Raw genomic sequence first — 17,811 nt, forward strand, 5'->3', positions numbered from 1 at the left:
CTTATAAATCCCTATTTGACTAGTCAGATAAGAAGAAATATGGATTTAGAGATACCTCAGTCTCAAGAGCCAGGTCCTTATTGCCCTTACCATTTTTACAGACCATTAAGCCACTGAGCCCTTAGAGTCCTCATCTGCAAAATGGGAGTAATACTTACACAGCCTTATGGTGCTTGCATAAAATAATGTCGATCAAGGAAGTAACACTATGTCAAGCACACACTAGGTACACTAGGTACACTAGGTACTAGGAATAAATATTAATTCCTTCCCCCCACTCCAGATGGTGCAAAATAAGGAATTTTAAAAGGTACTATTAAGGATAGGGAGCATTTATCCATTAGACACGAAAATGAGAACTACAAAATTAAATCTACTGGTATCAATGTGAAAACTCTTTAAAAAATGCCTACATAGTGCAGCGTATACCAATTTATAGTTAAATATAATTTTCTAAATATGCCATCACTTTGAAAACAAATTTTCTCATTTTGTCAATAATTTCTAAGCACATACCCAGCCAGTAACTGCAAAGAAACCACAACCCATCATGAACCAAGTGTCACACCCTGCCAAATATTGCCAAATCAACAACGGTACAACAAAAATTTATTTACTCTTTAAACTGCGTGAATCTAAATCTATTCTATTTGAGATTGATACGGAGTGAAAACCTCCTCTGACCTCCGTTCCCCCTTTAAAATAAGATGCTTTGTGTCTGGGAAGGGCTTAAGGTGCAAAGTAAAGAATGTAAAGGGAAGGAATGAAACAACTTCATGAGTACATTCGTGTCAAGGGAAAGTTGACTCCTCCCTAACCCTGAAATACAGCTACTACAGCCACAAGGAAATACAATGGCATGTTATCGGCCATTTTCCGCATTTGGCCCGTCTACCCCTGTGCTAAAGAATTAGACCGGAGCGCACGAATTTCCCCTTTCTCCATAACCCACAGCTAAAGGTAGAACATGCCAGCAGGCTGCAGACACCCACTAGGGTGACTGAGCTCCCGAGACTCACAGCCAGCACCCACCCAAGTGTTACAACCCTCCCCACCCACGACGATCCTACCCCGCCCGCCGCGCCCCAAGATTCGCACATGCGTACACCCAATTAGGAGAAGTTAGAGCATTCTCCGACTCGCCTAGTCCCCACGCCCAGCTGCCACGCAGCCAGTCCTCCTGCCCTTCTTGGGGCCGCTAGCTTCACTATTCAGTAATACGCATGTGCAAACGGTGTCTCCGGGCCACCCATTAGCCGGCCAGGACGGGACGGCAGGCGGAACCAAGTTTCTTGCGCACGCTCCAGACATGCGCAGTGCAGCGGCTGAGGCGCCCGCTGTCGATTTGGAAGTTCCGGGAAGGCAGCGCATGCGCGAGTTTACGAGTTACCGGCGAAGAGGGGAGCCTGACGACTCGGAAATTTGAATACCACAGTAGCATGGAGTGTGACCTCATGGAGACTGACATCTTGGAGTCGTTGGAAGATCTCGGGTAAGACTGCCTGGGCACGGGTCTCCCAAACCTCACGCTACCGGCGCCCCGGGAACTCCTCCTCCGCCCCAGTCAGAGACACCTGCCTCTTCACGCCGCACCCCGTGGCTCCTGACTGTCGCCTCCCTGTAGCTCCGGGACCCCAATGCCACGTCCGCTGCCTGCCCTGCCGGGTCGGGGCCCTCCAGCTGCGACACCCTAGGCCTCCCCTGTGCTTCCTGCAGCCGAGTTACCCGCGGCGTTTGTCAGTCATGCGTGTCATTGTCTGGGTTTTGGTTCTCGCCACCACGCTCCCCGAGCTCCTCTCCTTGCGCCTCATTCTCCTGCCCTACTCCCTCACTCTGGAGGTTGCCAAAGTTGATTATCTGTTTTCCTACTTGTTCTGCAAACTTCCTGCTCCTGTTTTGAGCCCCTACTCCTACCCCACCCCCCTACTCTCAAAAAAATCTGGTTTGCCCAGTCATGTATTCATGTGCCCAGGCTGCCCTCAGCCACAAGTCCGTGCGCTGCATACGTTCCACCCGCTAGCTCACTTGTGCACCTAACCTGTCACCACCTTCCTGGGAACCGCTGGCAGTTTCCCTTGACTCTGACACTCCTTCATTGAGCCACCGTTAGCCCTTACCCTTAGGGGCATCTTCACCCACCAAGTCTCTGCATATTTGTTGTGCATTTTGTCTGTCCTCGTGACAGTTAACTCAACCATAATTTATCAGTATCTAGAAGCTGGAAATAGGGATTCTTATCTCACTGGGTCACCCAGATCAGTGTACGCTGTTAAAACTTGAGAACTTAGAATTTCTTGGGCTAAATGTGGTTCCAGAAAGAAACTGTATGATTATATATTTGCCTACAGGTACGGTATCAAAAAAAGAAAGAAAGAAAGAAAAGAAAAACAGATTTAGGTAACCATATTTATAAAGTAACAAGTCCCTTATCAAAACCTTACCCGAGGTTCTTCCATGCCATGGAAACCTTTGGGGGAAACCTTTCTTCTTCAGGAAAGGATACCTTGGGTTCCCAAAATCTGCCCATTTAAGTAACTTGTCCTGGAACAGATTTTTATGAAAGGAAATGGTAGTGCTTATCATCTTTTTTTGTCAACATGAATTATCATTGTTCTTTTCTTTGGAACTTGCTCTGAATTGTCATGACGATTCTGGACTTTAGGCGGCTTATTTCTTTGATGAGAGCCTAAGTAAAAGTCACATTCAGCAAAATGGTGTCTTTTTGGTGGACCTCTCAGACTAAATTCCTAAATTTCATACATGAAACCATTCAGTAAACATTTTTGATGAACACTTTTTCTGTTGACAGTGTTGATCTGAGCACTTAAGGGTATAGAGTGAGGTAGAAGAGAAGTTCACACTGTGAAAATATGCTGTGAGGAGAACTGAGGAGGGCCAGGAAAAGGACAGGAAATGGGGAAGGAAAACTGAGAAAGGAAACAAGTCCTAAGCTTCCTAGAAGAAGTGACACTTAAGATTAATCTTGAAGGAGGAGTAGAGAGGATGGAGGTAAACTGTATTTAAATGTAGTCATTCTGCATGGATAGAGGTCCCTTAACAATTGGTGATGGATGCCATTTCTTCCCATTCTTTTATCCTCTGTTAACTATGTTTTTCTTCTTTTGGGTACTATAAAAGTCTTTGTTACTATAATAACTCTAGTTAAGTAAATCATGGAGATGGGTTGTAATGTAAACCATGGATAGTCTGAAAACTTGACTATACATTTAACCCATAACTGCCTAGTTTGGTGGCATTCAGTCATTAAAATTTAGCCTTAATTGAATGACGTGTACTTTTCAAGGATTTACTGTGAAATATTAGAAATAAACGACCATTCATTTTTAACCTGGTACACAGTAGGAATTCAGTAATTACTTGTAGAATATATTAATAAAGTTTAAATGTGTAACACAAGGAGAAATTTCTAGGCCTAGTTTTTTTATTTCACTGTCTAATAATATGTGGTTTTGAATCTAGATGCCAGGCTATATATAATCTCATTTTTTGTGTGAGATTTCTTCTGTCCCATTAAATATATAAACATATAATTATATTTTAGAAGGATTGACTGTTATCATTTCTCTAACATCTCTATACCTCTAAATATCGAATATCTTAAGCATATAATGTATCATATTTAATAAGTGCTTTTATCAATATTACATTTAAAAGAAGATAAAATAACCTGAAGAATATGTATTTTAAAATTATCTTGAGAATGATAAAATCTTTAATTCTAGCTACTTTCTAGATTGAGGTTCATTGTTACTATTGTCTTTTATGAATGTTTGAACATTTAATAATTTTTTTAATTACATTTGAATCAGTTACAAAGAATTGGGATTCAGTTGCACCAGTTCACCCAAACATCAACTCACCAGCAATTATTAAGTTAATCTTCACATTTCTCTGGTACTAGTAAGTCTTACTAATCTTAACTATCATTAAATATAGAAGGAGGAAATAAATGAATAATTGGAAAGCTTTTGCTTTTAAAGAAAATCATTAAAAACCAAATCTAATTAATTTCTGGAAAAATTTCTAGAAAATATAACCTAAGTTTTATTTCTGAAATAGTAAACTATAGTATAACTAGTTATCACTTATAATCTAGTTTTAATACTAATTCAATTAAAGTAAGAAGTAAACCTTTGTACATAAGAGCTCTCAGTAAATGTACAGAGGTTGACATAATTTAGTACATGTGATTCTATTCAATATTCACATATTTTGAGGGGATTAGCTTGTTTTTTCTAATGGTTTAGTTTATTTATATTTGCAAGTTTAGAGACTGGTCATTGTAATTTATCTTTGTTAAACCATTGCTTAATTATACAAATAAAAATGTAAATACATTGTATCTGTAATGTATTAGATGTGATTTTATATTCTTCTGAAGTATAATTTCTTACTCACCAGTTACAAGGGTCCATTGTTAGAAGATGGCGCTCTGTCTCAGGCAGTCTCTGCTGGAGCCAGTTCCCCTGAGTTTACCAAACTCTGTGCTTGGTTGGTGTCTGAATTAAGAGTGCTCTGTAAACTAGACGAAAATGTGCAAGCAACTAACAGTAAGTAAACATTCAGTTTTAGGTGCAAAATGTAAAAATAAAGTTTGTATTGTCAAGTGAACATTATCAGTATTACAGCTGAAATTTCAAGTTCTTTGTAAATGTAAAAAAAATTTTATAAAGAAATCAAATGCTTTTTTCTCCTCCATTGTTTTTAGAGATAAGGTGATTCTGAAGTTGAAAAACTGGAATGTAGTCATACAACTGTTAAAAATTTGTGGAAGTTGAAAAGACCCTATTACTGAGACACAGAAAAATGGAGACAAGTATATATGAACTTTTCATTCTTTGTAAAAAGTTGTGAGATCTTAAATTGGTGGCTAGAACTAGAAATTGGGGCGTTTTTCTCTGAGGACTACCAAATTCCAGTACATATAGCATGTAAAGTAAATGCATTCTAATTCTGTTATACATAGGGAGAAAGAATACTTTATTAAGAAGCTTTCCGTGTCATAGGAATGTATCACTAGATGCATCAAAACTAGATCCAGCACCATCAGATTTATGGTATTGAGAGCTGTTTTACATTTGCCAATTTTGTTAACTGCTTGAGCGCTAGTTTTGATGCTGAGAAAGAGGCAAAAGCTTGGAATCTGATACCCCACAACCTGGTTCCCTCCTATCATAGGTAAATCCATACAGGAGATAAAGAAAAATGCCCACCTGCTAATCCACCCTTATGGAGAACTATACACTATCCCATTTTTTTCCCCCACAGAATCCCATTTCGAAGAGCTCACTCTTGCATATTTAGTATATTTAATGTGTATACATCAGTGGCATCCAATTCTAATTATTAAGGAGAGTATAGTGTAACAGTAGTAGCAGCAGCTTATACTTACTGAGCACTAGCCATATTCTAAGCACTTTACTAGTGTTAACTCATTTAAACCTCAGGGCAACCCTACCAGGCAGCCTTTATTACTCTTTTATACGTTAAACAAGGAAGCACAAAGAGGTTAAGTACATTGCCTGAGGTCACACAACCAGTAAGTGCTTCAGTCCCCAGCAGTCAAGTTTGGGAGCCAGTGTTCTTCACACTGCCTCTTGACCTAACATTTCAGAGATTGTAGGTGCCCTTGAAAACACCTATACAGTGTTAACTGTTTATAACCAGGAGCCCTGTTGTTCAAATGAAAACATCTTATAGAAGTCAATATAAAACAGGTAAAAAGTGTGGCTGTTTTAGTTGAAGTTGAGAGGGACTAGTTTGAACACAGCTCTCTCCTCCCCGGCTGCCTCTAACGGAGTTCTTTGGAACTGAAGTTCACGGAACACAGTTTGCAAAACATTGATAATACATTCTTCCCATTTTATAGGTGAGAAAATGGACTCAAATCAAGTGACTCTCCAAGTTTGTTAGTTAAATTTTACCCCTTTGTGATATTGGTTAGAGAACTATCAAAATAGTAAAGAAGAACGAGCATTGCTTTTCCTTGGTTCACCCAGTAAACGCTATACTTGACACGTTATGAGAAAACAGAAACACGAATCATGTTCGCCATCTTCAAATATAGTCTAACTGGGAATTTTAGGCACAACTGAAACAACTGGAGATTAGAACAGCAGTTAAATACTTCACTTTGTGGTTCACAGGGGAAGGAAATCAGTGAGTGTAGCAGGCCCTGGGGAAGGTTTCATCAAGGAGCAAGACCACTGGGCTTTGATGGATAGGTGACATTTGATAGAGCAGGAGAGAGTAGAGGGCATATCAATCACCAGGAGTCACTTAAGTGAAGGCACGCAAGTAGAAATGAGACTGACCATTCCTGGGACAGTGAGGAGACTGGCCTGGCACAAATAGAGGGAATGTTTGTGGAGGTTGTAGGTAACTACTATATACATGTAGTAGGAACTACTCCTAACAATATACTGGGAAGGGCAAGCAGAGAGGCTATGAAGAATCTTTAAAGGCAAACAGAAAAAATTAGATTGGATGAGGTAGAAATTAGGAAGCCATGAAAGGTTTTCAAACAAGGCAATAACCTAATGAAAACTGTTTAAGAAAGCAAATTGGCAGTGGTGTGAGAAAGGATGAATTAGAAGAGACAGGAACTTGTATTAGGAAAATACTATTAAAATTTTCAATTTATATATAATTACTATGCCAATGGGGAAAACAATAATTTTTATTAAATAAGATTATTTTAATTCTTAAAAGGCCCAAGTGAAGCTGAAGAATTCCAGCTTGAGGTGAGTGGGCTACTAGGGGAGATGAACTGTCCATATCTTTCACTGACATCTGGGGATGTGACCAAGCGCCTTCTCATTCAGAAGAACTGCCTCCTTTTGCTCAGTAAGTTCATGGCTACTAGAATGTAGTCATTATTTTTTATTTATGTTTTCCATGGCTAATAAATGGGTGTAAAGAAAACTTTGTTAAATTTCTAACTAAGAAGCTAATGATGGGTCCATGCGCTGGTAGCAGTGTTGTTTTGTAATTGCTACTCTTTTATGGTTTAAATTTGGTGTGGTGCTCAGCCTGCTGTGCTTCACCTAACATGACCAAAGGTAGTGCTGGAGGGTTATACAAGTGTGTGATCACCACACCTCAGTGTTCTAGACTAGAAACACATTTTAAAATAAACTAGGAAGATACTGTGGGAATAATGAAGATTTTTTTAAATTAATTTATTTGAGGACAGTAACCATTCTAGGTGCAGTAAATGGTAAATGTAATTAAAGCATTTTGTTGATATTTCTTTGTGGCTGGGTAATTGTTTGGGGATTTTGGTTTTGTTTGTAAAGATGTCAAATTACAATGTAAGCATTTCTGGAATACTATTTGGATTGTTCCTGTACTACTGATCATTCTGGGAAGTAAATTTTTATGAAAAATTCTCTCCTTCCATGTTTTTTAAATATACTAACTACTATTTCTCTCTTCACCCTGAGAAACAATAAGTAGACTCACAAATTTTATTGCCTTATATAAACTCTCCAATAAACACCGCCAGTAGTCTTAAACTCAGAATTTTTGTCGCATTCTGAGATGCGCTTAGAGTAAACTTTGGTTAACTGATACAACTGAACTTTGGCTTCTGAAAAATGATGCAACTCCAATTTTGAAGGTTCAGTCAAAAAAAAAAAAAAGTGTGTTCACAGCCATTATACTTAGGAACTAAGGTATTCCAAAATCACTTTCTTATTTTCCCCTTCGTCAAATGATTGTTACTGGGTGGGTATGGGGGCAGGGGATAGACACAAAACGTTAGTTAGTGCTTTAGATATTGATATTGCTGCATATAGTTCTTATGCATGCATTCATTATCCTTCAAATTGTATAATTTCAATAACTGGCCCAGCCACAGTATACTCACTGAATCTTCCTTTGTAGCACTGCTTTTCCTTTCCAATACCTGATATTTGGCACTTAGAATATGTTATCTTACATAGGAAGACAACAGCTGTGTGGAAAGCTCAGTAATGACCCTGAATACCTAATTCTTTCAAAGAGCTCAGAGTTTGGTCTTTTTGGTACTGATACTTATAAAAACCACTTGGAATATAAATATTTATAAAAATGCCTTTAACTCTTTCCTGTTTCTTAAGCGAGTGTCCTCAACATTATTATTTTGGACTCAGGGTCATAATTGTATTTTAATGTGCTATCACCCCTCAAAAGCTTTTCAAGAATATACAACTATTTGCTCCTCAACTACATGACTAAATCAACAAAAGGTTACTCTGCTCTTCGAATTCTTTGTACATACATACACACTGCTCCCTTCCTCCTCTTTATCTTTGCTTCTGCTCTTTCCCCTTTTGAAAATATTCCCTAGTTTGTATTCTCTCTCATGCTAGTATGCATTTATGTACATATACTCATTCTCTTTTCGCGCTGTATAAATATTTCTCATCTTTCCAAACATCAGTTGTCACATCTCGATGCTATGATTTTACTTGCTTCTTCCAGCACTCTTACCTTACTGATTTGGATCTTCTAATACATTGCATTCTGAGGGGGAAAATAAACTAACCTCATTAGAATTGTTAGTAAAATAGAATAGTCTATTCTCTAATAGTCCGTAGTGTCTGAAAAACTCTCATGTATCAGGTTAAGAACTGTTGTGGCTGTTCATTGGCCTTTGCGGTTGTTAGGATATTTCCCTTAGGTATGATTAGTCAGATGTCTTTGATGCATATATTCTTTATTCCTAACTAGATTGTTTGTAGAGATCTTTTTTGTTTGTTATGTATAATACTTATAGTGCCTTTCCTGGTACTTTGAACACATCAGTTACAGTTAATGTTTTTCAATGGTAATTGTGTTGGTAAACTAATTTTGTGAATGCCTGAGCTATGTTGTTCCAAATTTAGAGACCAGTTTATTAAATCATATAATATATGATTTTCTAGAGCAAGGGTTGGCAAACTTTTTCTTAAATGGCCAGATAGTAAATATTTTCAGCTTCGTGGGCCATAAGGTTTCTGTCACAGCTACTTAACCCTGCTGTTGTAGCATGTAAGCGGCCATAGATGATATGTAAATGAATCAGTGTGGCAGTGTTCCAATAAAACCTTATTTCCAAAAACATGATTATTTTCATGACATTGGGGTTTTACTGTTTCGATCTTTTAACTCATACAGTTTGCTATATGGAACATGTTAAGATTTTATCAAACCCATTTAGAAGACCTTTCCAGAAATGTAGCTGTGTTTATTCTAGAATAGGATTTGGCAGCTTTTCAGAAATGATCTGCCAAAATTATGACCCCTGTACTTCTCACATTACACCTTGGGTGTAGGAAATGAGATATTCAAGCTGATCATTCTTTTATACTTATAATAGGGCTTAAGAGCCCAGAAAATGTCTTCTTCCAAAACTATCTTCCTAACATTGTCAGAAGGTTCTCACTTTGTCACATAACCTGAAATCCTGAGATCCAAATGATTATTAAACATCTTTTATAACAAGTTAAATGTCCTTGGGAAGGTTAAAGTAATAAGATTGAATATTTATACCTTCAACTGAATTACCTGAAGCAGATTGCAGCCCTCAGAATACCTGCCTGAAATCAACACACAAGGTGATGATATTGATACAAAAGGACTCTGTCCAGAAATGATGAGAAAGTTTTGGGTTTGTTTTTTTTTTTCCCCAGGGGCGGGGGTGAGAATGAGGAACATAGGAGGAAAGGGAATATTGAGAAGAATATAGATGGAAGAGGGTTTTCTGTGAACAGCTGGAGGGTGACCTTAGGCTACTGGAGACCATGAAAAAGGAATGTTTGGAAATTTAGTCCTTTCCCCCTTCTCTTGTAAGTGAAGCTTTGACTACTAAAAAATGTTCTTTCACTCTGGTCTTAAACAGACTACCTGAGTTTTGGAAGGTAAGAGGGCAGGATAGTTGCATCACTGGTGTGTATCAGTTGTGAGAAGTAAAAAAATAATAATAACTTTTTAACTGTTGCTAAAAATTGGCCACCTGCCACCTTTTGCAAATTTGTTAACAGATGCCAGCCCCTGTTCTGGAGGTTCCTTAATAGTGAAATGCAAGAATCCACATTTTAAGATGTGATCTACCTTGATCCTTTGATTTCAAAGAAGAATTGCTTGCTTTTAAATCAGGCTTTAAACATATATTGGTTAAATACTGAATTACAGAACCAGTTTATATGTTACGTCATTTGCAGGTAAAAATGGTTTTCCTTTCTTGTTTTTATCCATTCTTGCAGCTTTAAAAGTTACATATCATTAGGTCTATAGAGTTGTGACTCCAGACTTATGACTATTAATTGTAGCTGTATCTCATTTTGAAATCTTATTTTGTTTACTTCAGCATACCTCATCTCAGAACTAGAAGCTGCCAGAATGCTCTGTGTGAATACTCTTCCAAAAAAAGCTCAAGAAGGAGGCGGTAGTGAGGTCTTTCAAGAGTTGAAAGGCATATGTATTGCTCTAGGAATGTCCAAACCTCCAGCCAATATAACTATGTTCCAATTCTTCAGCGGGATTGAAAAAAAAGTAAGACCTTTAGTACCAGATTGTAGTGTATTAAAGGCATAGTCCTACAGTTGTTTGAAATGAAGCAAGTTAATTTCTCTTAATGGGAACCTAATGTGCATATTATTAAGTAATTGTTACTAAATAAGTTTTTGGTTTTAAGTCCTAGATACCTTCAAGAGAAATTGGTATTTTACTGTTTTCTTTTTTTAACATATTAGCATGTTTCTTTTTCAAAAAGGAAACTTTGCACTTTGATTTATAAACTGAAATAAGCTAGAAATAATGTAAAAAGTATTAGGACTTGCATCCATTTAAAAGTTATTTTATCATTGAACTTTGATGCAATTAATTTTAAGGTCCTTATCATTAAATGTTACCACCATTCTCCCCATTGACTGGACAGAAAAGGATGTAAATATTTTGGGATTTTAATCCAGTCACTTCGAGCCTTACATGTTTCAACTGGCAAACTAGATATGTTGACTGCTAATATAATCTAGTATGTGAAAATAAGTCAGAATTATTTTATACTACATGTTATCAACAGTTAAGAGTTTTTATATAATTGATTAGGAACAAGCAATTTTAATTAAAAATTAGTGAACAGAAGAGAATGATATTTGTTATAGCGGAGTTATTCTCTATATGCATATCTGCTGGACTCTAAGAATTGGTACATTTGCATTGTGGGATAGATAGATGCCATGATGCACAAATTTGGCTGAACTCTACAGGGGAGCAGCAGTGTATCCATAGGCCATATTTTTCTGTGTGTTCATTCATTCATTCAGCAAATACACATTGAATGCCCACTGTTGTCAGGCACTGTTCTAGGTGCAGTGAAGGACTCATGCTTCCATAGACACGTGAGGAGTGGGTCAAGTGAGTGTCTTTATTGTGTGGGTCTTGTACATTTCAAAACATCCTCCACCTTTGCCTCTGTCAGGAATCTTCTTTTGATGGCAAGATATGATGGGAATTGGGAAGATGAGGAGGATGTGTTTTACTTTTAGATTTGTTTATTCATTCATTTATGTTTTTGTGTCAGTTAAAGGAAACATTAGCAAAAGTTCCACCTAATCATGTGGGAAAGCCTTTATTGAAGAAGCCAATGGGACCAGCCCACTGGGTGAGTAGTAATCATCTGAGTAAACTTTGTAAGGAGCCATCTACCTATCTCAGGATATTTATGTTTGTGTTTTTGAAGTTGTATTTTCTGATATGTAGTTTCCTAGGTGGACATCCTTAGAATCATTTTTGTTAATCTTAAGATTTATCCAAAATAATTTTATTTATGTAAGATTAGAAGCGCTTCTTTCATAATTTGTAAATATTTCACACAGCTGATTAAATTGAAGTTCAGTATGATGCATGTTTCTAATTGCCAAATGGGTTGCCTTCAAGCCAAAAACTTCACTGGGCTGAGCTTCACACAGTGAATTACAGGAAAACTAAATGAGAATTTTGTACTTTACATATTCTTTATTATGTTTTGAGACAGCCTATCATTTCATTAGCTTATTATAACTTCTTATTCTATTTATTAAATAACCTAATTCATTTTGTGCTGAGTGCTGGGGATTCAGTTGTGAATAAAACAGATACAGTTTCTGCCCATTTGGAATAGGGGGTCAAGCAGATTTAAATTCTAACTGGTCTTTTTAATTTTGTTTCAGGAAAAGATAGAAGCAATTAACCAAGCCGTAGCCAATGAATATGAAGTTCGGAGAAAGCTGCTAATAAAACGTTTGGATGTCACTGTCCAGTCTTTTGGCTGGTCTGACAGAGCTAAGGTACACATATCACTTAAAAGAGCAAAGTATTTATAGACATGATCCTTAAACATTCCTAGCCCAGTTTAGATACAGTGGAGACTATAAGAGAAATACATAGGAGACACACATAGGAGTTTTTCTTTAGTGAGTTACTGAGTAGCAATTCTTTCAGCCATTCAGCAATAATAAAAACATTTATTTTTCAATTTTTTAATATTTTCCAACAAAGCTATATGTTATAAACCCTACTGGGAGTTCCCATTTGTGAGAGAAAAGGAGAGTATCTGAAAATTACTAAAAATAATAAATTTTACAATTATTTGTTTACTTTAAGCTAGCAATTAACTTGCTAATTAAATAAATTAATTAAATTAGAAATACTGTTTTGGAGGACCAAATATTATGATCCATTTATAGGGAATTGGAGAATCTGGTAAGACTTTGTTTTATTTCAGCTTCAGTAAGATAATCCGTTGTCTTGGTCATTCAACAGATATTTATTAAATATCTACTATTTTATCAGTGTTAATTAATAGGCGCAGTTGATTAATTTGACCTTCTTAGAACCCTGAAATGGAACTAATTATTGAATTTATGTGGAGGTTCGTCCAAATATGTTAGTATTTGATGTTCCCTTAATAGTGCATTCATTTTTAAAAGTAGATTTTTCTCTGAATTTTAATTGACTGAGAAAATGTTTTTCTTTAGTTTAGTTCTCCAATTATCTTCCTAATACATTAGTTTCACCTAAAATCTTTAAAGCATAGCATAATCCTATTTAGCTGCTAAATTGATGGGGTAGATATTTATTGAGTTAACAGTATCTTAGTGTTGGAAAGGGGTTTTAGAGATCAGTCTTAACTCCCCTTATTTTGCAACTAAAAACATGGAGAGCCAGGTACATGGAAGGTTTTTCCTAAGATCTCACAGTGAGTCAGTAGTAACATGAGGAATAAACTGTTCTCTTCTGGGACTGTTGAGGAAATACCAATACTTTCTTAAAGTTGTCTTTGATAAAAACAATCGTTTTACTCTCAGCATAATACATATACTTCAAAAGCAAAAACCTGCAACTCTCAGCTAGAAAAGCATGTAATGATTGATGGGTGTGCATTGACCCAAGGCATTAACACTACAGTTCTGGGGTTTTATTTGTTTGTTTTTTAATAAATTTATTTATTTGTTTGTTTTTGGCTGTGTTGGGTCTTTTTGCTGCGCGCGGGCTTTTCTCTAGTTGCGGCAAAGCGGGGGCTACTCTGCGTTTCAGTGCAGGGGCTTCTCCTTGCGGTGGCTTCTCGTTGCAGAGCGTGGTCTGTAGGCACGCGGGCTCAGGAGTTGTGGCTCGCGGGCTCTAGAGCGCAGGCTCAGTAGTTGTGGCGCACAGGCTTAGTTGCTCCGTGGCATGTGGGATCTTCCCAGACCAGGGCTCGAGCCCGTGTACCCTGCATTAGCAGGCAGATTCTTAACCACTGTGCCACCAGGAAAGCCCTAACTTGCTCTTTATATCCTTTGTTCATTCATCTTTTGTGGTCTTATGTTACACATGCATTAAATGTACTTCTACTAAATGGTTAAAGTAGACTCTTTTTCTTAATTATTATTTATAATAGAGGAAAGTATTACATGGGGGGATCACTTTTGCAAGAAATATGTATGATGTTAACATAATTAGTTCAAATTAGTCACGGGTAACTTTTTTTATCTCATAGTAAGCAGATGAGAAAATTAAAGCAAAATTGTTGAAATGGGTTTCCATTCTTATATTTAAATAGATAAAATGAAGGTGTTTGATCTGAGACCAATGGCATGGGGAACCTTTTTGTCCCACAGTCCTTTTAAAAGGGAAGCCCTTTACCCCCATATCCCCCTCCCCCCATCATTCCTTGGGGATACGGGGGTAAAAGGGCTTTATCTAAGCTGTACTCTTAAGTTAGTTCTTCACTAGATAGGAGCAATGGTGAGTATGTAACTTCTGTCATCTGGAGCCTAGTAAATATTATCATCAGACATTTTGGAAATCTTATTTAATATTAATGTTTCTATGTCATCTTGAAAATTGACATTTGTCTTTGAACACTTTCTTTCACAGAGTCAGACAGAAAAATTAGCGAAGGTTTACCAGCCAAAACGCTCAGTCTTATCTCCTAAAAGTACTATTTCTGTTGCCCACCTTTTGGCCGCAAGACAAGACTTGTCAAAGATTTTAAGGACAAGCAGTGGCTCTATAAGAGAAAAGACTGCCTGTGCCATCAATAAGGTGATGAGAGTACCTTTAACTTTCTTTCAGATACATTTATTTCTGTTTATAAAATAAAGTAATTCAAAATTTTAAATGTCTTTCTTATCCCATAGGTGTTGATGGGCAGGGTTCCTGACAGAGGAGGTAGGCCCAATGAAATTGAACCTCCACCCCCGGAGATGCCACCATGGCAGAAGAGGCAGGATGGCACCCAGCAGCCAGCAGGAGGCCGCGGAGCAGGGAGAGGTGGTTATGAACATGCCTCATACGGAGGGCGAGGAGGTCACGAACAAGGAGGGGGCAGGGGCGGACGTGGTGGCTACGACCACGGTGGCCGAGGGGGAGGAAGAGGAAATAAGCATCAAGGAGGCTGGACAGACGGAGGGAGTGGAGGGGGCGGTGGCTACCAAGATGGTAGTTACCGAGATTCCGGTTTCCAGCCGGGTGGCTATCACGGTGGCCACAGTGGTGGCTACCAGGGTGGTGGTTATGGTGGCTTCCAAACATCTACATATACAGGAAGTGGATACCAGGGTGGTGGATATCAGCAGGACAGTAGATACCAAGATGGAGGGCATCATGGTGATCGAGGCAGTGGTCGCGGAGGGAGAGGTGGTCGCGGAGGCCGAGGTGGTGGACGCGCAGGCCAGGGAGGAGGTTGGGGAGGAAGAGGGAGCCAGAATTATCACCAGGGAGGACAGTTTGAACAGCACTTCCAGCATGGAGGTTATCAGTATAATCATTCTGGATTTGGACAGGGCAGACATTATACTAGTTGAGGCTACAGAACCTTACATTTTGCTAGAGCTCAAGTAATAGAAACTTAGTTTCAGAATCCTGAATCCAGCATTGTTTTTGAGTTAATGTGAGACCACAGGTGACAGGCAGATTCCTGCTTGGCATAAGCATTTGTAGGTCTTCATACAATACTGTTCGTTTTGGGTTTTGTTTTTTTTTTTTTAATGGACTTACATAATGCTGTTTATTTGAGAAACACATACAGTATCTCTCCTTTGTATGAAGAATTTCTTAAAAGGTAATTAAAATTGCCTTTAATTGACCAGTAGACTAATTCCACAGTCAGAACATGCATATTTTTCTGAACAAAATTACTTGAGTAAGTAGTTTTCATGTTTTCAATATGCAGTTTTGAAAAATGAGGATTCTCCTAGATTTTTTTAGATTTACAGCTAGGAAACCTTCCTCATATTAACAATCCATTTATATGTATGTTCCTTAAAGTATTCTAATGCCTATTTTCCAAGCACAGTTCTGCCCTGATTGGCTTTTTATTCTGAGAGGTTATGCAACATTTGCTTCATGATAGAACTTCAAGGTCAGTTCCTATTAAATGAGCTCTTCTGCAGATAGCACATTCAGTAGCCTTATCCTTTCGATGGAATACTGTACCATATGCTCAACTCTGAAAATCTTGAACACGGCCAAAATCCGTAAAGATTATAAAAGCAAACTAAGTTGTGAACCTATAGTACACATAGGCATTTAGTTAAGTATAGCAATTCAAACTGACCTGCATCCATTCAAAACAAGTTCCTCCTTCAACCTTATTTTTACTTGAAATCTGCTAGAAGAAACAGCAAACTGAAATTTGTTTTATGCACGAGTTAATACCACTGGCTCAGCAAATATAAGTTAGTTTGCTTTGGGCAGGAGACTTTTTTTGTAATGGAAAAAATGCACTACCAAGTAAGAGGACAGATTTTTGCTTAGAGCAGGAGGCCCTTTATTATTGCTGCAGAAAACAAAAGCCTGGCTGCGTTGATGTTTGACACTCACCTTTACTGAAATCTACATGACGCTTCTTGCTGGGTTTTTGTACACGTAAATATTGTCAAGCTGTGAAAGAAAATGGCTGGAGGTGTGCTTTGTGTGAAAGGTGAGCAATAAAGTATTTGTATGTTCTCTCTTTGGTTTGAGTTTTATTTTAGCCACTTTTTTAAACTGAATTATTCAGGATGCTTGCTTCAAGCTTCTGAACTAAGGCCTTTGTTCCCCAAAGATTCTCAAGTGTATCCTTGAAACATAATTTGTAGTGAAAGATAACCCTTACTCTAGAACCTTAAGTAAGTTGAAAAATAGCTATTTCCAAATTTACCTTTTATTATAACTTTATAGCTGGAAAACTTCACTACTTATCCCTGGCCCCTAGGTGTAGCTGTTGCTGCACAGTTGTGTTAGGCAAAGATCCATTAATGGCCCTGATCTTTTAGGGGGCTTTTTTATTTATTTGTTTCTCCATTCTTCCTAAGAATGAGTGACATTTTGAATGAAGTGAATTGAAAATATAAATATATGTTTGTAAAAAGAAATAGTATTTCCTTTTCCTACTAAATTGGGCTTTTTAGAGTAAAGAATCAGCTCATGGCTTACCATTAAAAATAATTCTGTTTGCTGTTGAGATAAACACATTCTTTTGATTGCTGAAAAAAAGCCTTGATCATTTTGTTACTTTTACCTGTTTATTAGATTTTTTGATTGGCATTTACCATTCTAAAATGTTCAAACTTGAAGACAATTTAACATACTTTTACTTATCATTAAAGATTTTAAGTTCTGTCTTGAAAGTTGTTAAGTATTCGTCTCTTTGCTTTATGCTGTTAAATGTGTTTAGTATGTATAGGAATTTTCTGTTAGAAATAAAATTGTCAAGTTTTCATATCTTAAAATGATATCTTAGAATGTTTTAATACATACCTTAGCATTTGTTTTAATCTGTTTTCTAGCCTCAGACTCCACAATATACTTAATATGTTTCATTCTTTTGACACATATAATTTTGATTTATTTTTATGGTTAGTGAATTACTTTTCATATGTGATTTTCATGTGATTACTTTTCATACATGAGCATGTATAAGAAAACAAATATACATTTCTTCACAATGCACTTTATTTTCTGCTTCAAATGAGAACCTTTTTTTCACATTATAAACCCGTAAAAGAATTGTCTTTTAGTTTCTTTTCTTTGACATATATTAAGTTCTCTAGAAAGAGGATATTTCAAGTCACCGGTTAGTTTTGTTATACTAAAATAAACTTCTTAGGTTTGTATAGAGTGTTGATTTTTTTTTTTTTTTTTTTGCGGTATGCGGGCCTCTCACTGTTGTGGCCTCTCCCGTTGTGGGGCACAGGCTCCAGATGCACAGGCTCAGCGGCCATGGCTCAAGGGCCCAGCCACTCCGCGGCATGTGGGATCTTCCTGGACCGGGGCACGAACCCGCGTCCCCTGCATTGGCAGGCGGACTCTCAACCACTG

At 37.5% G+C, this 17,811-nt stretch overlaps 1 protein-coding gene across 4 annotated transcripts; it reads left to right on the forward strand.

The window, feature by feature from the left end:
• Positions 1-1,337: 1,337 nt before the first annotated feature.
• Positions 1,338-16,458, forward strand: FAM98A (family with sequence similarity 98 member A). Of its 4 annotated transcripts, none has more exons than XM_004328297.4 (8): positions 1,339-1,492; positions 4,423-4,571; positions 6,733-6,867; positions 10,355-10,539; positions 11,570-11,650; positions 12,198-12,314; positions 14,386-14,553; positions 14,649-16,458. In XM_004328297.4, the coding sequence occupies exons 1-8, from the start codon at positions 1,440-1,442 to the stop codon at positions 15,312-15,314; spliced, it is 1,554 nt and encodes a 517-aa protein (XP_004328345.1). In that variant the 5' UTR covers positions 1,339-1,439; the 3' UTR covers positions 15,315-16,458. The 4 variants fall into 4 exon arrangements, with proteins under 4 accessions (XP_073647546.1, XP_004328345.1, XP_019798521.1 ...); XM_019942962.3 differs by lacking the exon at positions 1,339-1,492 and adding an exon at positions 4,730-4,837 and having other exon boundaries at positions 4,434-4,571; XM_073791445.1 differs by lacking the exon at positions 14,386-14,553 and having other exon boundaries at positions 1,338-1,492.
• Positions 16,459-17,811: the final 1,353 nt, after the last annotated feature.

This window comes from Tursiops truncatus, chromosome 14 (genome assembly GCF_011762595.2).
Source record: "Tursiops truncatus isolate mTurTru1 chromosome 14, mTurTru1.mat.Y, whole genome shotgun sequence".
Classification (NCBI taxonomy): Eukaryota; Metazoa; Chordata; class Mammalia; order Artiodactyla; family Delphinidae; genus Tursiops; species Tursiops truncatus.